Source organism: Oncorhynchus tshawytscha, linkage group LG23 (genome assembly GCF_018296145.1).
Source record: "Oncorhynchus tshawytscha isolate Ot180627B linkage group LG23, Otsh_v2.0, whole genome shotgun sequence".
Classification (NCBI taxonomy): Eukaryota; Metazoa; Chordata; class Actinopteri; order Salmoniformes; family Salmonidae; genus Oncorhynchus; species Oncorhynchus tshawytscha.
The window spans coordinates 21,276,900-21,298,823 of NC_056451.1; the positions used below are offsets into that span (position 1 = coordinate 21,276,900).

A 21,924-nucleotide genomic window follows, 5' to 3' on the forward strand; every position below is an offset into this window, starting at 1 on the left:
GCAACAGCTGCATAGTGCAAATCACAGCCTATGGAATAAATGTGGGGCTTTTATTGCTCAATCTAATTTATGCTGATAAAAACCCATAGGCTTAATTGTAATGCGGTGTGTGCTGGTGGCAGGGAAGTCAGGCACAGGAGAATTAACTTGGTAAAAACTGAGCTGTTAAATAAACATTTTTTTAAAACTCAGAAAACCAATGTATACAAAAATAACATAATAGGGTGCAAAACCTGTCGCACACCAGAACAAATAACACACCTACATACAACAAACAATCTCTGACAAGGACGTGAGGGGAAACAGAGGGTTAAATACACAACGTGTAATGAATGGGATTGGAACCAGGTGTGTAGGAAGACAAGACATAACCAATGGAAAATGAAGAAAAAAAATCAATGATGGCTAGAAGGTCGGTGACATCGACCGCCGAACACCACCCGAACAAGGAGAGGGACCGACTTCGGAGGAAGTCGTGACACTAATGGACACATGCTCAAACTCTCACACTTTGGATAGACTTAAAGGGATAATCTTTAGTTGCTACATCCATTTGTGGACTTAAATATATATATATATATCCATATAAATATCTCTCTATATATATATATATATATCCATTGAAACTTAGAAATGCCTAATGAGCTTAGTTCAACTGTCACACGCCATGAAAACCCAAAATATAAGCTTGTTTTACTCCAATGTTTGTAAACATTGTAAATGTAAAGAAACACTGTATGGCCTCATAACATGGTTAAAACAATCATTTGATATGATGGATGGTCAGTCCTTGCATCCACAGCTTTGTCTATTCATCTGAGAGTGGTTACATTTCTGCCATTTCATGAGCGCAACATTTATTTTTCCACTCCAATCAATGAGTCCAATCAGTCCTCCATGACAACAAAATCATAAACAACAGAGTAGGGCTGGCTAATAAGTCCTTAGTTTTGGGGTTATGCTCAGGTAAAACCATTTGGTTAATCTATACTTCCATATTTACAGGTCCTATTCTTGAGAATTAAGGGGTATAACATTTACTGTAATGACTGGAATTCTGAAAGACTTTGGTTTTTAATGTAAAGATATAATTGAATCGTATTATTATATGTAGTAGAAAGTGATGGGTTAGACGAAGCCTACATAACAAACCCATAAAGCAAAATGTAACATCCATACATGGCCAGCTATGTAATTTATTTATCCTTCAATAGATGTCGTTCAATTGGTAACATACATTTTTGTATTCTCCTAATGCCACTTAAGGGGAAAGTCATCTAAAAGTAACGGAATGTAATCAGATTACGTTACTGAGTTTGGGTAATACAAAAGTTACGTTACGTTACGTTACGTAACTGTAACGGATAACATTTAGAAAGTAGCCCACCCAAACCTGGTATAAGCCAGTCAGGATGACCGGATCTAAGAATACATGGAATCAAAGTCTGAATGTAACGGCAGATTTCCTCCTCTTCGTCTGAAGAGGAGTAAGGATCGGACCAAGATGCGGCGTGGTAAGTGTTCATGACGATTTTAATAAGAAAAGCATTGAACACTATGAAATACAAAACAATAAACAATAACGTGAAATAAACCAAACCGAAACAGTAGCGACAAACACTCACACGGAAACAAACACCCACAAACCAACAGTGAAACCCAGGCTACCTAAATATGGTTCTCAATCAGGGACAACGATAAACAGCTGCCTCTGATTGAGAACCATATCAGACCAAAAACCTAGAAAACACAAAAATAGACTGCCCACCCCAACTCACGCCCTGACCATACTAAATAAAGACAAAACAAAGGAAATAAAGGTCAGAACGTGACACTGTGGATTGAAGCATTAGTCCATCACAGTCACATTTCTGCCTAGTTAAATAAAGGTTAAATACATGTATTTATTTATTCTGTAATCCACACGCTCTCCCAGGTGTAGTTTGAACCAGCAGCCTCAACCTTTCCTTGTCCCCTGAAGAACAGAGTTCCTCCACCACATCCTCTGAGAGACTACCATTACGGCATAAACAGCATCCAACAGGGTGGGCATAGCCCTATGTTGATATTAAAACGGAGGACAGAGATGACGTGAAATCGAGAAATTGTAATGGCTCGTAGGCGATTGACTGCCAACCGCGGTGCTCAGGGTTGGCGTTGTCGCTTTAACAGCCTCTGCAATTGCGCTCGTCAATCAAACATAAAAAAATATGCTTAATCGTGGATTTGAGCCCAGACTGACGTCATGTCCTTCGAATTTGAGTGTGGGGGCAGGTTTTGAATTGCATGCATGCCTGGTGGATGAATACCGTGGCATTAGCTATGCTGCGCTGTCTGGCAAAGGTATAAGTACTAATGAGTTATGAGCGTGTAGCTGTATTCAGAGTTATGGTTGACACAGATCAGCACTGCGCTCAATATCACAATTACAGTAAGAGCTGTTGTAATGTTGCTCATATGGTTAGGATAGGGACACCTGCTGCTGGACCCCTGCAAACTCAAATACAGCTACTCCCAGAGACTGCTACTCCCTGAGAGATCAGTTATCATTGGATCTAAAGAATAATAACTGTCCTATTCTTACTTCCTTGTTATTTACATGGATTCCTCTTGGACTCATTTGAGTATTCAGGAAAACTAATGTGATCTTGACATTACAAAACGTATGTAGGTGGTTTTGTCTGAAAATGTGTGACTTTTTGTCTGAAAATATTTAAACTTTGACCTGACAGCTTTCAATGCTTTAAGATGTCCAACAATGTCCCTGTACCTAAGCAAGCAAAGGTAAACTACCGAAATGACTTTCGCCCTGTAGCACTCACTTTTGACATCATGAAGTGCTTTGAGAGGCTGTGGTCAAGGACCACATCAGGTCCACCTTACCTGACACCCTGGACCTACTACAATTTGCATACCGACCCAACAGATCCACGAATCATGCAATCACCATTGCTTTACACACTGCCCTATCCCACCTGGAGAAGAGGAATGCCTATGTGAGAATGCTGTTCCTCAGCTACAGCTCAGCCTTCAACATCATAGTCCCCTCCAAGCTTGTCACTAAGCTCAAGGCACCTCCCTCTGCAACTGGATCCTTGACTAACAGATAGGCAGACCCCACCCACAAGTGTGTGGCCACGCACAACTCCAACATCATCATTAAGTTTGTCGATGGCATGAAGGTGGTGGGCCTGATCGCCGATGGCGACGAGACAGCCTACAGGAGGTTAGAGCCCTGGCAGAGCAGTGCCAGGAAAACATCCTCTCCCACAACGTTAGCAAAACCAAGGAGCTGATCGTGGACTACAGGAAACAGAGGGCAGTGTGAACGCCCCTACTGTGGCTGCCATTGAGAGGGTCAAAAGCTTCAGGGTGTCCCAGAGGACCTGTAATGTTTGTCTGATCAACCTCAGGCGACTGAAGACATTTGGCATGGGCCCTCAGAACCTCAAGAAGTGCTACAGCTGCACAATTGAGAGCATCTTGACCGGCTGCATCACCCCCTGGTATGGCAACTGCACCGCCCTCAACCACAAGCCTCTACCGAGGGTGGCGCTGATGGCCCAATGCATCACCGGGGCCGAGCTCCCTGCCATCCAGGACATCTATACCAGGCAGTATTTGAGGAAGGCCCGGAAGATCATCAAGGACTGCAGTCATCCGGGCTACGGACTGTTCACTCTGTTACCATCTGGTAAGCGGTATCGGAGCATCAGGTCTCAGACCAACATGCGCCGAAACAGCTTCTACCACCAGCCCACCCGACTGCTAAACAGCAAACCCTACGTGTATATCCCTACAAACACCTGCACTTTAGAGACTATATGCACCTCAGACTGCTTCTTGGAGATGATTTTCTATGACTCTCCACACATTCAACCCTTACACACAAACACTCATAAACACTCACACACAAGTACACACACACACTCACACACACACACCCACACATACACACTCACACACACACACACACACACACACACACTCACACGCACACACACCTGTAAATACAGTCTATTATTACTATGCATACAACCTCTTCTATTACTTGTTATTATTGACTTGACTCTTATTATTGTTTATGTTGTTATTGACTGATGTACTGCACTGTTGAGGGAACTGGCACACAAGCATTTCACTGTCTCTTTCATACCTGCTATAAACTGTATGTGACAAATACAATTAGATTGGATTTCAATCAGATTTTAATATTTTGAGAAAAAACTCAATGAGATACATTCTTTAAGTGTTCTCTTAGTTAGAGATTTCTTTATATTATTATAGAAGTTGTGCTTTTCTTCCTTTTGTTGATAATGAAGTCTATTTCACACTGTTTAATATTCATTCAAACTAAACACACGGTGTGTGTCGTTGGTATGAATACATTTTTATTCCACTCGAACGTTGGATCAGCTTTCCAACCAGACAGAAGCGGAAGCACCAATTGTAATTGCAAGGCTCCGCTTCGGCTTTCGCCGACGTTGACGTTTCTTTTTTAATTGACCCCAGGTCAAATAGGGACTGAGATAATATTTTGTTAAATTATTCTTATTTCCCGGGGAATCGCATTTCCATATAACTTCACTTCATGCTTTATTTATAATCCTTCTTGCAATTACCATGGAAATGACATCTTAACTGCCACCCTTTCTCTCACTGAACAGTTTAGTAAATATCAAACCATATTCATTATTAATAAACCCACAGCCGTAAAAACCCTATTTTTCTATATATATAAATAATTTGCATGCTGAAAAGCTCGGGGAGTATGGGTGCCCTCCATTTGATACTACAGAGACCAGCTTAATTAAGAGCATTGCTATGAGTGACACTAACATATGCTGACTGCATCAGAACTAGCTTCTGTTGGAGAAAATAGTTGTTGTTGGTCCACAAGTCTCAGTCGCAACTTGTCACCAGGTGACAGACTTTACACATTGGATGTTGATGTTTACTACAGCTTGTGTGAACCCCCCTCGGTTTTAGGGCTCCCATTTAATTCCCCCATCCCCCCCTTTTTACACACACACACACACAAACTCTCACACACAAACACAAACTCTCTCTCTCTCTCTCTCTCTCTCACACACACACACACAAACACAAACACACACACACACACACACACACACACACACACACACACACACACACACACACACACACACACACACACACACACACACACACACACACACACACACACACACACACACACATTTAATACACCCACACTACATAGGTTTGCTCAACACAGCTGCTGCGGCCTCAAGGCAAGCTGTTTCTTACATCAACATGTGTTTGCTGGCAGGGGACCCTGACATTTGCATTACAGCATGGCAATAAACAGTGACTGAGGCCCCAGGGTTTGTTAGAAAACTATTGTTTGGGGAAAACCCTTAAAGCTTTGAGTGTAATTATTGAGTAGTAGAACAACATTACCGTCCAACTCTTGACATACAGTATGTTTTGGAAATTATTTTAAATTAAGCAGGAAAGGACACATCTGCAAATTACCTCCCTCTATTTTGACTCATGTGTCCATCAATCTCTCACATTGTTTAGTGTCAGACCCTAAATCTCACCTTTTCTAGTGATCTTTTCACACAGTAATTATCAGTAACCTGAAAAGTGAGAATGTGATAGGCTAGATCAGAGTTGTGTGGGAAAGTCAACAGGGGTTGTTTGAGCCAATGCCTGGGCATGGGGGATCAATACGTTAATTGATTGCCCCTTTATTTGATTAATCAATGGTTAAGGAATAATTAATGAATAACACCAAAGTAGTAGCCTAGTCAATAAAAGAGAACAGACTGTGGTCCTGTGTGGCTCAGCTCGTAGAGCATGGCACATGCAAAGCCATGGTTGTGTGTTTGATTCTCACAGAGGACCTGTAAGTCACTCAGATAAAAGCATCTGCTAAATGTTTTAAAAAATCGATGGATTTTTGGATACAAATCAACCATTAGGACTATGTTTGGTAGTCTTTGGGGAAGCATGCTGCCCAGTTTTTGTGCGGTGCCCAGGCATTGAATTTGAGATTAAAGCATTATTGGTAGAATGGCAGAGTTCCGCATAGGCTATGTAGGGAAAGTTAAACTCTGACAGACATAACCAATACCATGAATGTTTTCTTCTCCAATTCCAACTATGATGGGATTAGTCTATTTCATTCTTATGTTTCAAATCAATATTTAGACTACAACTGGATGTGTTGGGTATAATACTAATATTTTGTCATTTATAATCTAGTGAAGTTAGATCTCTAAACTTGTTCAAAATATATAACAGTAGGGGAACCTAAACATAAATAAGCCACTTGAAAGAGAGTAAAAATGTCATTAATTTTAAATAAAGTATCATTTTATGTAACATTTTAAGTGAGTATGTTTGGGGCAAAATGCTAAATGCCCCCAGGGCAATCAATGCAACTCAATGATACCAATATTAGCATTTTCCAAATCATGTCCAAATCATCTATAAATAACTTATTTGAGTTCCACAATCAATTTTGAGATACTTTAGGATAATTTGGACAGGAAGGGTGAAAATAAAAAGATGGCCATACATCAAAACCTCATCATAGTGTGACACCCTGATCTGTTTCACCTGTCTTGTGTTTGTCTCCACCCCCCACCAGGTATCTCTCATTTGTCCCCATTATCTCCTGTGTATTTATACTTGCATTTTCTGTTTGTCTGTTGCCAGTTTGTCTTGTCCCGTAAAGTCCTAACAGTGTGTTCCAGTGTTTCCTGTGCTCGAGTTTTTGTTTTTCTTAGTCTTCCCAGTTTTGACCTTTCTGCCTGTCCTGACCCTGATCCTGCCTTCCGTCCTGTACCTGCCTGACTCTGATTTGGATTATGACTCTTTGCCTGCCTTGACTTACATTTTTCCTGCCCCTTGTACTTTAATAAACTCTGAGTCTCGTACTATCCGCCTCCTGTGTCTGCATCTGAGTCTTAGCCTGAGTCCTGATAGTACGAACTGGCCTTGACTGACCCAGCAGATTCGGACCAGCTCCGCGACGCCGTCTCCTCCCACGGAGCCACCATTGGAAGACACGAGGAGTTACTTCACAAACTTATGGAACGATTCCAGCAGTTCGTGGTGGAGGTCGACGCCTCAGAATTCGGAGTGGGGTCTGTCCTGTCCCAACGTTCGGCCCAAGACCAAAACTGCACTCTGCGCTTTCCTCTCCCATCGTCTCAACACGACGGAAAGGAATTACGACGTGGGTAACTGAGAACTACTCGCGGTGAAGGTGGCATTGGAGGAGTGGAAGCACTGTTTAGAGGGGGCGGAACACCCATTTATTGTATGGACAGATCATAATAACCTGGAATATCTCTGCACTGCCAAGCGCCTCAACTCCAGGCAAGTTGGATGGGCCCTGCCATTCACTCAATTCAACTTCACCATCTCCTACCACCTGGGCTCCAAGAATGTGAAGCCGGATGTGCTTTCACGCCTCTATAGCCCCGCTGATACACCATCGTACCCCAAGATTATCCTCCCTACCTCTTGTCTCGTGGCTGCACTCATCTGAGGTACAGAGAACCATGTTCGTGAGGCGCGGTATTCCTTGCCGGACCCTGGGTTGTGGGCCGACTAACCGGATGTTTGCCCCGGACTCTGCCCGTTCCTCGGTTCTGGAAAGGGCTCATTCCTCTCGACTGGCCTGCCACCCTGGCTCCCGTCAGACCGTAGCCTTTGTAGGATTATGTTTTTGGTGGCCCACCTTTGTTCCTGACATCTCTGCATTCATCAAAACCTGCACCCTGCATCATCATGGTGGTGGATAGGTTTTCCAAAACCGGCCATTTCATTCCCCTTCCCAAGTTACCCTCAGCCAAGGAAACGGCCTACATCATGGTGCAGTACGTCTTCCAGATCCATGGACTTCTGGTGGACATGGTCTCCAACCGCGGTCCTCAGTTCTCTTCCCAGTTCTAGAAGGCCTTTTGCACCCTCATTGGGGCATCGGCCATCCTTTCCTCCGGTTTTCAGGCCCAATCTAACGGACAGTCGGAGCGAGCGAATCAGGACCTGGAAACCTCTCTTCATTGCCTCGTCTCCGCCAACCCTACCACCTGGAGCCAGCTACTCGTGTGGGTGGAATACGCCCACAACACCCTTCCCTGCTCGGCCACTGGTCTCTCGCCGTTTGAGTGTTCCATGGGTTATCAGCCTCCGCTCTTCCCTGAGTAGGAGGAAGAGGTCAGCATACCCTCGTCCCAGATGTTCATCCGCCGCTGTCGCCATACCTGGAAGAGAGCCCGATCCGCCCTCCTCAAGACCACTTCCAGGTATCGTCGAAAGGCAGACCGCCACTGGACTCCTGCTCCCCAGTATCATCTTGTGCAGAGGTTATGGCTGTCTACTTGGGATCTGCCCCTCCGGGTGGAGTCCCACAAACTTTCCCCCCATTTTAAAGGCCATTTCTCCATATCTAATGTTCTTAGCCCCTCTGCTGTTTGCCTTCTGTTGTCCAACACTCTCCATATACATCCCACTTTCCATGTATCTAGAATTAAACCCCTTTCTCACAGCCCTTTGTCTCCAGTTTCCAGGTTTGGATTACGACTCCTTGCCTGCCTTGACCTACTGATTGCCTGAACCTTCATCTTTAATAAACTCTGAGACTCGTACTATCCGCCTCCTGTGTCTGCATCTGGGTCTTAGCCTGAGTCCTAATACATAGTGAGGGTAATAATAGTGAGATGTGTAAGGTAATTTGGTTAATATATTTGATCTATTTAATTAAAATAAGATGGCTTGCTTTTAAGAGTCCATTACAAAGAAAAATCCCAAATAAAACATAAAATGGATGTCTCCCCCTGATATTCTTTCTAAATGTTCTGCTTTTTTAAATAACAACAACAAAAATATTCTGCCCACTTATTTGCCTTCAAAATGTGTTTTCTGAAGGACACCCAGTATGCACATATCTAAATCTTACCAAACGTAGCTTTTTTTTCAGTCAGAAAATATGCATTTCCCTTAAAGGAAAACGATATTTTAGTATATATTTCATTAGTCATTTTTTAAATAGTCCCAAAATGTTTTCTATGTCAGCAATCAGGTTTTCAAGATATATAACTTTCAAAATACAGTCAGTATGATGTATAATGATCCAGAACGCATCATACCAGAGAGAAGGTTATATACTGTTGAAGTCTACATACACCTTAGCCAAATACATTTAAACTCAGGTTTTCCCTGTCCTAGGTCAGTTAGTATCAACACTTTATTTTAAGAATGTGAAATGTCAGAATAATAGTAGAGAGAATGATTTATTTCAGGTTTTATTTCTTTCATCACATTCCCAGTGGGTCAGAAGTTTACATACACTCAATTAGTATTTGGTAGCATTGCCTTTAAATTGTGGAACTTGGGTCAAACATTTCGGGTAGCCTTCCACAAGCTTCCCACAATAAGTTGGGTGAATTTTGGCCCATTCCTCCTGACAGAGCTGGTGTAACTGAGTCAGGTTTGTAGGCCTCCTTGCTCGCACACACATTTTCAGTTCTGCCCACACATTTTCTATAGGATTGAGGTCAGGGCTTTGTGATGGCCACTCCAATACCTTGACTTTGTTGTTCTTAAGCCATTTTGCAACAACTTTGGAAATATGCTTGGGGTCATTGTTCATTTGGAAGACCCATTTGCGACCAAGCTTAAACTTCCTGACTGATGTCTTGAGATGTTGCTTCAATATATCCACATAATGTTCCTTCCTCATGATGCCATCTATTTTGTGAAGGGCACCAGTCCCTCCTGCAGCAAAGCAATGCAGCAGCATGACCCCCATGCTTCACAGTTGGGATGGTGTTCTTTGGCTTGCAAGCCTCCCCCTTGTTCCTCCAAACGATGGTCATTATGGCCAATCAGTTCTATTTTTGTTTCATCAGACCAGAGGACATTTCTCCAAAAAGTACAATCATTGTCCCCATGTGCAGTTGCAAACTGTAGTCTGGCTTTTTTTATGGCGGTTTTGGAGCAGTGGCTTCTTCTTTGCTGAGCGGCCTTTCAAGTTATGTCGATATAGGACTTGTTTAACTGTGGATATAAATCAAATCAAAATCAAATCAAATTTTTTGGGGCACAAACACATGGTTAGCAGATGTTAATGCGAGTGTAGCGAAATGCTTGTGCTTCTAGTTCCGACCATGCAGTAATATCTAACAAGTAATCAAATAATTTCACAACAACTACCGTATACACATGTGTAAGGAATGAATAAGAATGTGTACATATACATATATGGATGAGCGATGGCCTAACAGCATAGGCAAGATGCATAGAGTGGTATAGAGTACAGTATATACATAGGGTATGTAAACATTATATAAAGTGGAATTGTTTAAAGTGACTAGTGATACATTTATTACATCCAATTTTTAATTATTAAAGTGGCTAAAGATTTGAGTCAGTATGTTGGCAGCAGCCACTCAATGTTAGTGATGGCTGTTTAACAGTCTGATGGCCTTGAGATAGAAGCTGTTTTTCAGTCTCTCGGTCCCAGCTTTGATGCACCTGTACTGACCTCGCCTTCTGGATGATAGCGGGGTGAACAGGCAGTGGCTCGGGTGGTTGTTTTCCTTGATGATCTTTTTGGCCTTCCTGTGATATCGGGTGGTGTACGTGTCTTGGAAGGAAGGTAGTTTTTCCTGGGTGATGCGTTGTGCAGACCTCACTACCCTCTGGAGAGCCTTACGGTTGTGGACGGAGCAGTTGCCGTACCAGGTGGTGATACAGCCCGACAGGATGCTCTCGATTGTGCATCTGTAAAAGTTTGTAAATGTTTTTGGTGGGAAGACAAATTTCTTCAGCCTCCTGAGGTTGAAGAGACGCTGCTGCACCTTCTTCACCACGCTGTCTGTGTGGGTGGACCAATTCAGTTTGTCTGTGATGTGTACGTTGAGGAATTTAAAACTTTCCACCTTCTCCACTACTGTACCATCGATGTGGATGGGGGCTGCTCCCTCTGCTGTTTCCTGAAGTCCACGATCATCTCCTTTGCTTTGTTGAGTGTGAGGTTGTTTTCCTGACACCACTCTCCGAGGATCCTTACCTCCCCCCTGAATGCCGTCTCGTCGTTGTTGGTAATCAAGCCTACCACTGTAGTGTCGTCTGCAAACTTGATGATTGAGTTGGAGGCGTGCATGGCCACGCAGTCATGGGTGAACAGGGAGTACAGGAGATGGCTGAGAACGCACCCTTGTGCTGGTAGCGGGCCATGTCGGGTGGCACTGTATTGTCCTCAAAGCGGGCGAAGAAGTTGTTTAGTTTGTCTGGGAGCAAGACATCGGGGTCTGTGACGGGGCTGGTTTTCTTTTTGTAGTCCGTGGTTAAACCCTGCCACATTCCTCTCGTGTCTGAGCCTTTGAATTGCGATTCTACTTTGTCTCTATACTGACTCGTAGCTTGTTTGACTGTCTTGCAGAGGGAAAAGCTACACTGTTTGTATTCGGTCATGTTTCTGGCCGCCTTGCCCTGATTAAAAGCAATGGTTCGCGCTTTCAGTTTTGCGCGAATGCTGCCATCAATCCACGATTTCTGGTTGGGAAAGGTTTTAATAGTCGCTGTTGGTACAACATCACCGATGCACTTGCTAATAAACTTGCTCATCAAATCAGCGTATACATCAATGTTGTTGTTCAACGTGATCGAAGGAATCAGATTGGTCGGACCAGCGTTGAACAGACCTGAGCACAGGCGTTTCCTGTTTTAGTTTCTGTCTATAGGCTAGGAGCAACAAAATGGAACCGTGGTCAGATTTGCCGATACTTTTGTACCTGTTGTCTCCAGCATCTTCACAAGGTCCTTTGCTGTTGTTCTGGGATTCATTTTCACTTTTCGCACCAAAGTACGTTCATCTCTAGGATACAGAACACGTCTCATTCCTGAGCGGTATGATGTCTGTATGGTCCCATGGTGTTTTTACCTGCGTACTATTGTTTGTACAAATTAACGTGGTACCTTTAGGCATTTGGAAATTGCTCCCAAGGATGAACCAGACTTGTGGAGGTCTACAATTGTTTTCTGAGGTCTTGGCTGATTTCTGTTGATTTTCCCATGATGTCAAGCAAAGAGGCACTGAGTTTGAAGGTAGGCTTTGAAATATATCCACAGGTGCACCTCCAATTGACTCAAATTATGTCAATTAGCCTATCAGGAGCTTCTAAAGCCATGACATCATTTTCTGGAATGTTCCAAGCTGTTTAAAGGCACAGTCAATTTAGTGTGTAATGTAAACTTCTGACACACTAGAATTGTGATACAGTGAGTTATAAGTGAAATAATCTTGTCTGTGAACAATTGTTGGAAAAATGATCGAGTCATGCACAAAGTACATGTCCTAACCGACTTGCCAAAACTATAGCTTGTTAACAGGAAATTTGTGGAGTGGTTGAAAAATGACTTTTAATGACTTCAACCTAAGTGTATGTAAACTTTCGACTTCAATTGTAATCTTGAACACTTGATTGCTGTCATGCAAAACAATGGGTGTTTACCCCAATATTACCCTTAAAACCCCTACAAAAATGTCAATGAATTATAATCCACATAATAAATCACATTCCCTGTTGCTGCAGGATTATTTTCCTGCTGTTTGAAACTGGCTCAAATTAAGATCCTACATACTTTGCCACCATGGCCTATTTATTGCCTTACCTCTCGTATCCTACCTCATTTGCGCATGCTGTATATAGATTTTCCTACTGTATTATTGATTGTACGTTTGTTTATTCCATGTGTAACTCTGTTGTAGCAGCCCCCCCTCCCCCTTCGGAGATTTACGAGAAATTGAGGAGGACGAAATAGAGTGTGTGTGTGTGTGTGAGAGAGAGAGAGAGGGGGAGAGAGAGGGAGAGAAAGAGAGAGAGATGGGGAGAGAGGGGGAGAGAGAGAGCAGAGAGAGAGAGGGAGGGAGGGAGGGAGAGAGAGAAAGAGAGAGAGAGAGGGGGGGGGGGAGAGAGAAGAGAAGAGAGAGAGAGAGAGAGAGAGAGAGAGAGAGAGAGAGAGAGAGAGAGAGAGAGAGAGAGAGAGAATGTATGCGCTGCTGAAGATACAGAGAGAGAGCAGAGCAAGAGCGAGAGAGTGAATTCTCGAGTGGAGGGTTGAGAGAGTAGCAACTTCATTGAGTTTAGGCAAAACTGCGCGAGAAGCAGGACGGAGCGCAACTCAGCATCAGTACCGACCGGAAAAAGAGAGAATAGCCTTCAGGACACTACTGTGGACAAACAGACGGTGATATGTACTTCATTCAAAAGCAGTGAGTTGCAACAATTTGAGAGGGAAGAGGAATACATCGATCGCACAGAGGATACATATACGCTGTCATACTGAAAAAGTTCCTAACTATGGAAAATAATTCCTAAATGACTGTAAGCAAAGTGTTCGGACAATACCAGTGCTTTCAGAAGCATACGATTCCAGAGACCGGCACATCACCGGTATGTTTGATTTACCCAAGCAGTGATATTGTTTTGCACGGCGGTTGAGAATAACCAGCAAGCGGCAGCCCTCACCCCAGTCGCATTGACGGAACAATAGATTCCCGTCCTACACTTTCGGGGAAAACACAGCCAAACCGGCGACAGAAGACAAGATAAAATGTTGCCGTTTTACCTCGTCATTTGCCTTATGGGAACAGGTAAGAAAACTGTTCTTGTCACATTTTTTCTGGTTGTTTTTCTGCGCTATTGCTAGAAACTCATGAGATGCTCGCTCCGCGTTCCGTTCAGGGCGCGCTGCGTCAAACTGTAGCCTAGTCGATGCGCTGTGCTGACGAGGATTAGAGAGAAGATAATATTGCGACTCTGCTTTTGCTCCGAGGAACTATAGTTTTTCTAAGGATGTTGAGACAAAGTTCCGCTACTGAAAGAGCTGACCCGTGGTACCGGTTCAATGGCACTAACGCCGATCCTTACCAAAGCGCACAGTGGCGAGATGATGCGGTTTTTGTTGTTTTACGCATTCGGTTATTTATCTGGTGTAGGCTATGTGGGGTGTTTTTTTTGTTGCTGATCGTTCGGAAAGAGTCCATCATGTTAGTGCATGGGTTTATTTGATAGGCAGACATAAGGTTAGAAACGATGCTGACAGACCAAAACTCGTGCAGTCCGGGCTTGTTGCCACTGAGGTCTTTGGTGACATCAAAAGTCGCTGTTGAAGCAAGTGGTTTGTGTGTGTGAGTGTGAGTGAAAGAGAGAGAGAGAGAGAGAGAGAGAGAGAGAGCAAGAGGCAGATAGCAAGAGAAAGAAAAAGAGAAAGAAAGAGATAAAGCAGAGAGAAGGATGGAGAGAAAGTGCTTATATCCCCCTCTAGATATTTGCACTAGTTTACCAGGCGAAGGATAGTAGCCTATGAGGTTGGCCGCAGGTATCACCGATCATCATTTCTAATGAGATGTGGGGGGAAACACGGTGCTCGTTTCTGCTGAAACGAGCAACATGTATAGCCTAGTAGAGATAAACTGGGAACACTCCCCTAATGCAGCCAAGCAGACCTTAAAATGCACCAGCTAGGAATCGACCTCTCCACCCCAACACACTCCCTCTCTCGCCCCATACACCTCCTCTCTCACCCATATTTCATTTATTTTTGAATGGGCTTTGTATTTTAAACGCAGTGTAATTGAATGAGGATTGAAGCGTGTGAGGAAACCACGTTATGCTGTAAGACCGCCGAAACAAGCTCTCCATCTCTTTTTTAGCCGACCTTTACAGAAGTTGATCAAATGCCACCGTGTGTCATTGATATTAAAATATATACTAGCCTATTATGGAACCTGTATTTGTAATGTATCAGACAACACTATTGTGTTATTATTCTACATGGAAAGTAACAATGTAGCCTAACCTCTAGTAGCCTATAAAGTTGATTCACAGACCTCGATCAGCCGAAAGTCCAGACCAAATAGCGTTCGATAGGTTTAAGAGGGGGGACATCTAGGCTATTTCTCGTTGTAAGTGCATAAACAGCCATGGGGTTGGATTTGAGACGGCTTTTAAACACACGTCTCCAATTAATAGTTTCATAGCCAAACGCAGCCAGGTGGAAAAGGCTGCACCACCACTAGGCTACACGGAAAAGGTCAATAATGAAACGATCTAGAAATAAAGTAAATGTCTATTAAAGGCAGCCAACAGACCCCGGGCATGGTGCAATGATTTTTCTTTCATCTGTGCAACTGCTGTTTGTGTTATTTTATCGTGAGGACTTCAGCCACTGGGGGCAATCGTCTGATGGGAGTCAACATTAGAGTGTCAATCATTTGTGTAGTGGCCTATGCCAATGATAGTTTACTATAAACTGTTGATGTACTTACACGTCTCTGCAATGTCCAATTAGTGTGCCTCTTGGGAAAGGAGGTTTCACATTCAACTGTTCCAAACAGTGGGTCTTTTTTTTGATAGGCTACTAATCTTGGCTGTGTGTGTGTGTGTGTGTGTGTGTGTGTGTGTGTGTGTGTGTGTGTGTGTGTGTGTGTGTGTGTGTGTGTGTGTGTGTGTGTGTGTGTGTGTGTGTGTGTGTGTGTGTGTGTGTGTGTCATTATGTGCTAGAAAATCAGTTGATGTGGCCTTTGAATGGTTATGCGATATCCACATGCCGGAATATAATAGAAGTAAAACCCCATTTAGAGCAAATGAAACCTTTAGGGTACTTTTTCCATAGTTACAGCACAGTAGGCAACATAGGTTATTGCATTATTCTGTAAAATAACATAATCCTTTATTAATCCCCCAGAGAAGAAAGGTGATTGCACCAGCCAAAACATACATCATTCTGTGTTGGAAAGTAAACAACAATGGCCCCTATTGAGGTCTAAGGGCCCTTTGATTGATTGAGACCCCAGTCATAGAAAATGTATATTTTCATACCCAACCCCTCGTTGCTCTATTTTTATGCATGTGTGTTGTTGTTTCCAGTATCCACGCCTTTAAACAAACATTTCCTTCGTTTTGGTGTATTATTAACGCCGGCTTTGATTCGGCTCTAGATAAAGGCTTCAAATCCCCCGACCCCTCGGATTCAGAGGATCTTACTTCTTCCAATTAACATTGAGCATCCAGGAGTAAAGTAAAGCGCTTTCGGTCAACGCTTCAGTAAATGAATTAAAAACAAAATGTTTATTGGCAGTTAAGCCGTGTTTTCTTCCCACTGTCTTTGATGAACGAGAGCCGAGTACAGACACATGGGGAGGCAGTAATTAAATTTAAATGTTGAATCAGAATACACAACGTTGTCACACTGACACCCACTCTCCCCTGGGAGGAGAAGAGAGAGGAGATGGAGATGGAACGCCTGCTGGAACTGGAACACAAGCACAAACAGACTTTTCCCTCCTAAAGAATTGTCAACGACTATCGGGAAATACAGTATTCCCCTAACTATTGACTGTGAGGAGCACAAACAAACAACAGCAGAGTTCCAGGGTCCTCGTGGATCCATTCCTGACAAACAAACACCACCACAAATGGCAAACAAACTGTAATGCCCCATTTGTCAAGGTAGAGTAGTCATAGTTTTACCTTGTGTCTGTCATGCATGTTTTTCTCTTCAGATCATCAGGGGGGGGGCACACACACACATCTTCCACATCTTTCATTATTTTCTATAGAACGGGGGGGAGGGGGGGCAGAACAATTCCTTGACAGACAGACAGTAGCTGGATGGTGAGGGGCAGCAGCCAGCATGGTTTACAGGCTGCAACACAAACACACACACACACACACACACAGTCCCAGAAAACGTGGTTGTTCAATGCTTGTTCACCCATCCATATGTATGTCCTCTCAGTGGCCCTCCTCTGCAGCAGGAGCAACGGCAGCATCTATCCATCATTTGCTTTCTCAGAATGTCCCCTGGCTTCCCACTGGAATTGGATTCCACCCTGCATCAGTATTCTGAGTAATCTTCAATGAGCTCTTTTTTGGAACCTTTAGCTTTGGTTTGCTGTCTCATAGGGCCAAGTTCAAAGGCTGGGAGCTGAGATCACACGTTTCCCCGCTGCTTTTTCCTCAAGTCCTGGCTGTCGCCACTAGTGTCTAAACCCAGTGAAGCACCCTGAAAATGCATTACCATCACCATCCTCCTCTGAACTTGCCCAGTGAGGGTAATGTGTTGTGGGGCATTAGTAAGTCTAGTAGAACTCATCAACACACAAACAAACACAGCCTTTCACCATGGATATACTGTAAATACACAATGAGGCCTAGACAGGCGCCATCAGAGGAACATATAGCTTTGCCTTGACCCCCCCCCCACACACACACACACACCTCTTCCCCCTTCCCCATTAGCAGAGATTTGTCCTGGATCTGAGCTGTGTGGCAGAAATATTTCTGGGCGATTCGGTGGCAGCGTGGCTAGGGAGGTTTGTTTTAGGGGACCGTGCATATTTCATGAACCTCCGCTGCTTTGAATTCTTGTGGAGGAGTCAGGCTTGGGCGAAGTGAGCGGGGGACAGAGGAGTGTAAGGGGTTGTAGGGCGAGGGAGGAGGAGAGAGACAGGACTCAGAAGTGTAACTACCAGTGTGATGATCAAGTTGACGCGAGGCGGGAAAACGTTAGGGAAAACCATGGAGCATCATTAACTTCTCTCCATCTTTTCTCTCCTTTCCCGCCTATCTCTCTCCATCATTTTCTATCTGTTGCTGGGGGGGGATTGAGGAGAAAGTAAAATGAGAGAGAATAAGTTGGAAGGCAGAGAGGGAGAAGAGAAGCCAAGTTGAGGATGAGTGTCAGACCAGGGGTGCACGGTCACAATAGTGCTGACACAGCAGAATCCGTCTGGTGTAGAAGTCTGTTGCATTATTTAGGAGACACACCCATGGCAAAGATATGGATGAGTTTGGCCTACTTTCATTCCCACACTAGGAATGCTCTCTGCAATGGACCCATGGCTCAAACTGGTGGAGATTTGATTTCCAGACAGACCTCATAGACTATGGAAAGGCAGGGTAGCCTAGTGGTTAGAGCATTGGACTAGTAACCGAACGGTTGCAAGTTCAAATCCCCGAGCTGACAAGGTACAAAATCTGTCGTTCTGCCCCTGAACAGGCAGTTAATCCACTGTTCCTAGGCCGTCATTGAAAATAAGAATTTGTTCTTAACTGACTTGCCTAGAATAAAGGTTAAAAAAAATAGGATTTGGGGGAGGGGGCACAAATCAAACTTTAAAGGTCGTTTTGGTTTATGGTATGAGAGCTCTTAAGATTTGTTTTGTTTTGAGTGAAATTGTAGACACCCATGAGTCACTCTGAAAGAGTTATTCTCCCCAGACCAGTACACTCAGAAAACCAACAATTCATATCCATTCCCAACCACATCTTAACCTTTTGTAGAGAGCCCTCCTTTATCTGCACTTTCACTTTCCCCCAGTAACTCCGAACTGACTCATCCAAAGGTACTAACAGACAAACCAACAGACATACAGTCATACAGACAGAAAGCCATACAGACAGACAGACAGACAGACAGACAGACAGACAGACAGACAGACAGACAGACAGACAGACAGACAGACAGACAGACAGACAGACAGACAGACAGACAGACAGACAGACAGACAGACAGACAGACAGACAGACAGACAGACAGACAGACAGACAGACAGACAGACAGACAGACAGACAGACAGACAGACAGACAGACAGACAGACATGCAGGCAGGCAGGCAGGCAGGTAGACAGCCATGCAGACAGACAGTCATTCATACAGACAGTCATTCATACAGACAGACAGACAGACAGACAGACAGACAGACAGGCAGGCAGGCAGGCAGGCAGGCAGGCAGGCAGGCAGGCGGGTGCATGGGGTGCAGAGGGTAGAAACTATAACAATGGGTTACTGTGTCTTCCAGCCATAAGACATGTTCATGCACACTGGCATTGTCTTCTTCCTCGGACCTCGCCTCCTTGACTAACAACACAATGACCCCTGGGGTCTTCCTCACTCATCTTTGGCCCCCAATCCCCCCAACCCCAATCCCCTCAAAAACTTTGCTGTGTACAGAGACAGAAATTGGAGGGAGAAAATAAACAATGGGGCTTCATAAAACAAGCTCTGTCTCACTAATCAGCTTTGCCATGCGGGGAAACAGAGATAAAGAACTTGGCATTGTGTCCAGGGGCCTTGTTATCAGCTGTTAGCTACTTCACTGGATGTGGTTGATGGCACGGCTCAACACAACAGGGAAGGCCTTGTGTTGTGTGGGCAGCCAGGCAAGATATGCTGGAGCTGTACTACCAGCTGGGGCACTTGGCCACTTCCATCCCTGTCTTTGTCTCTCTCTCGCTTTCTCTCTCTTCGCTCTATTTTCTCTCCCTCTTTTCATCCTCTCTCTCTCTCCCCTCTCTCTCTCTCCCCCCTCTCTCTCTCTGCTCTCTCTCTCTCTAATGCTAACTCTCTGTTTCTCTAACTCTCACTGCTCTCTTCCTCCCTTCCTTCTCTCCTTGTCTCTGTCTTTGCACTTCCTCACCTCTGTTTCCCTCCAGGGCAGAGGAAGATCCTTGCAGGAAGTGACACACAAAGACAGGGACAATGGAGGGGCTGTGTCAGCTTCCTCTTCCAAATAACTGGTCCACACACATGCCGTCCGGCCCCTCAGCCTCTCAGCTCAGGGCCCCTACCAGTCCTACAACAGCCCCACTTCCATCCACTGCCAGCAGATTACTGGGCTCTATTATCACCCACTGATTAGAATATAGTAGGGAGAGAGCAGAGGCTGTGTACTCTCTGCATTCTCCCCCTCCAAACAATGGTACAGCGAGAGAGAACCCTGGGTTAATTCTTTACAAATCATTAAAACAGAGCCCAGAGGGAGAGAGTAGAGCAGTAGCACAGCCACTGTGTTCAAACAGTAGCAAGCCAGCTAGCGATTTTAGTGAAACAAATTGTATTTTTATTATATTTTTTTGGGGGGGGGGTACATGTGACACATCTTTCTAGAGAGATGTATCACAATTTGACAAGACCTCCAACCCAAGAAACCCAGAGAGCATAGAGAGAGCTCCAACATACTAGACCAAACATTCGTTTTTATTTTCCAATCAATTTCTGCCCTCCAAGACAAGAATTTCCTATCTCCTGCCGAGACACAGAAACCAACAGCAAATTGAAATGAATCTCCCGTGTTGCAGCAATATCTGGGCCTTTTTTATCTTCACTAGCCGTGTTCCTCAACCTTCTTTTAAAGATTGCCCTGTTGGGGGGTGTTTCTGGCAGCTGGGAAGGGACTGAGGGGGAAAAACCCATGTGGTTATGAGTCCCGTGAGAAGCTATTTATTTGTCTATCTATATATTTTCTACTTAGTTATCTATTTTTATTCCCCACTCAATCCGTTCTTGAGATGCGGTCCGATTTTCAGTGGCTCCTCTTGAGCAGAGCGACGTTAATATCATGTGGCCATTGTGTGTTATTTTGGAGGGTTGTTGTGTGTGCACATCCATAAGTGACTCATGAGGAGCTTATCAAAGCAACGCCCTAAACTATGTGTTGCTCATAGTATACACACACACACACCTACACACACACACACACACCACACACACACACACACACACACACACACACACACACACACACACACACACACACACACACACACTAAGACAGGGGGTCAAGGGCATGCATTGGGGCAGAGGATGATGAGCTGAGATGAGTGTTTCCCGTCTTTGGGGCTATGTGCCCTTTATGGAGCGGTTAGTCAAAGCCTGACTGTCTAATTAATGACGCTCTATCTCTCAGGATGTCATGTCTCCACTCAACTCAACCCAACCAGGGGGAAAGGAATGCACTCAAGGAAACAAGCGATGGCCTGGCTGGGCGGACATTACAGAGACCAGAGGGTTGAGTGCGTGTAGGGAGGGACAACTCTCATGCTCCCCTGGGCTTCAGGTCCCCTCCTTCCCCTCTCTCTGTCTCCTTCTTTCTTTCTTTCTTTCTTTCTTTCTTTCTTTCTTTCTTTCTCTGACTTTTTTTCTCCTCCTCAAACAAAGAGCTCCATCTTCCTGCTTCTTGCCAGTTTAAGCTGACTGGAATCTGAGGGCAAATATTGTGATAGTGACTCAACCGTTAACAAAATACTGGGCTCGGCGGTCAGGAAAGGAAACCGCTTCTTAAACTCTCTTTCTCCTCCTCCTTCTCTCAGTGAGAAAGGTAGGTCTCTCTGCCTCACGGTGTTGTTTTGAGTGGCAGACAGCTGGGTGAAGGGTTGGCGGAAAGTGTAGCAACTTTTTTTCTTCTCTCCCTTCTCCTCCAGCGGGGAATTTAGAGCAAGACTTTGAAACTCTCCGTGGGAGGCCGCTAGGAAAGCCGGCCAATTTGCTATCAACTGAGGGGTGTCAGTCAAAGCTCATCGATCAGGCTTTTAACGGTGGCTCCCTCAATGTCCAAACATGGTAATTTTATTGAGCCGTGTTGGAGATGAGAGGCGCAGTGAGGGGTGGGGCGACAGCCGGGGGCGGCGGAGGGTTTGGGGGATAGGGATGAGAGTCAGTAGGTGGGTAAGGTGGGTCTCCAACTTCCGTGGTGATGAAAAGCAGGAGCTTCACACAGAGAGAGGCATTGGAGATCCTTTGGACAGGGGGTTGGGAGGAGATGTTTGTCTGAGCAGAGAGACAGAGAAAGAGAGAGCTGGGGGAGGAGGGAGGGGGGAGAGAGAGAGACACAGAGAGGGAGAGAGAGAAAGAGAGAGTGGGGGTCAGAAGGATTTACTGCCAGCAGCATAGCATTAAAGGTAATGGATATGCTTGTATTGGTGTAGAGCGAACCTGTGTTTTTCTCCCAGCACAGGGTCGCTAAAAGAATAACAAAGATGTAAACTGAAGTGAGAATCCGGGGAGGAAGAATTGAAAGGGGTTGTTTCAACGCCTCAGGGCGAAACATTATAACTTGAGGTATCCCTT

General features: G+C 44.5%; 1 protein-coding gene across 10 annotated transcripts in view; it reads left to right on the plus strand.

The window, feature by feature from the left end:
• Positions 1-13,115: 13,115 nt before the first annotated feature.
• Positions 13,116-21,924, plus strand: part of LOC112246940 (kin of IRRE-like protein 3) — a 56,093-nt gene continuing 47,284 nt past the window's right edge. For 7 of the 10 annotated variants that reach the window (XM_042304860.1, XM_042304861.1, XM_042304864.1 and 4 more), the window contains exon 1: positions 13,117-13,663. In XM_042304860.1, coding sequence (XP_042160794.1) covers positions 13,624-13,663 — 40 coding nt within the window. In that variant the 5' untranslated portion in view covers positions 13,117-13,623. Of the gene's footprint in view, positions 13,664-21,924 lie in introns of all 10 variants that reach the window. The other 3 variants (XM_042304858.1, XM_042304862.1, XM_042304868.1) reach the window with 2 other exon arrangements.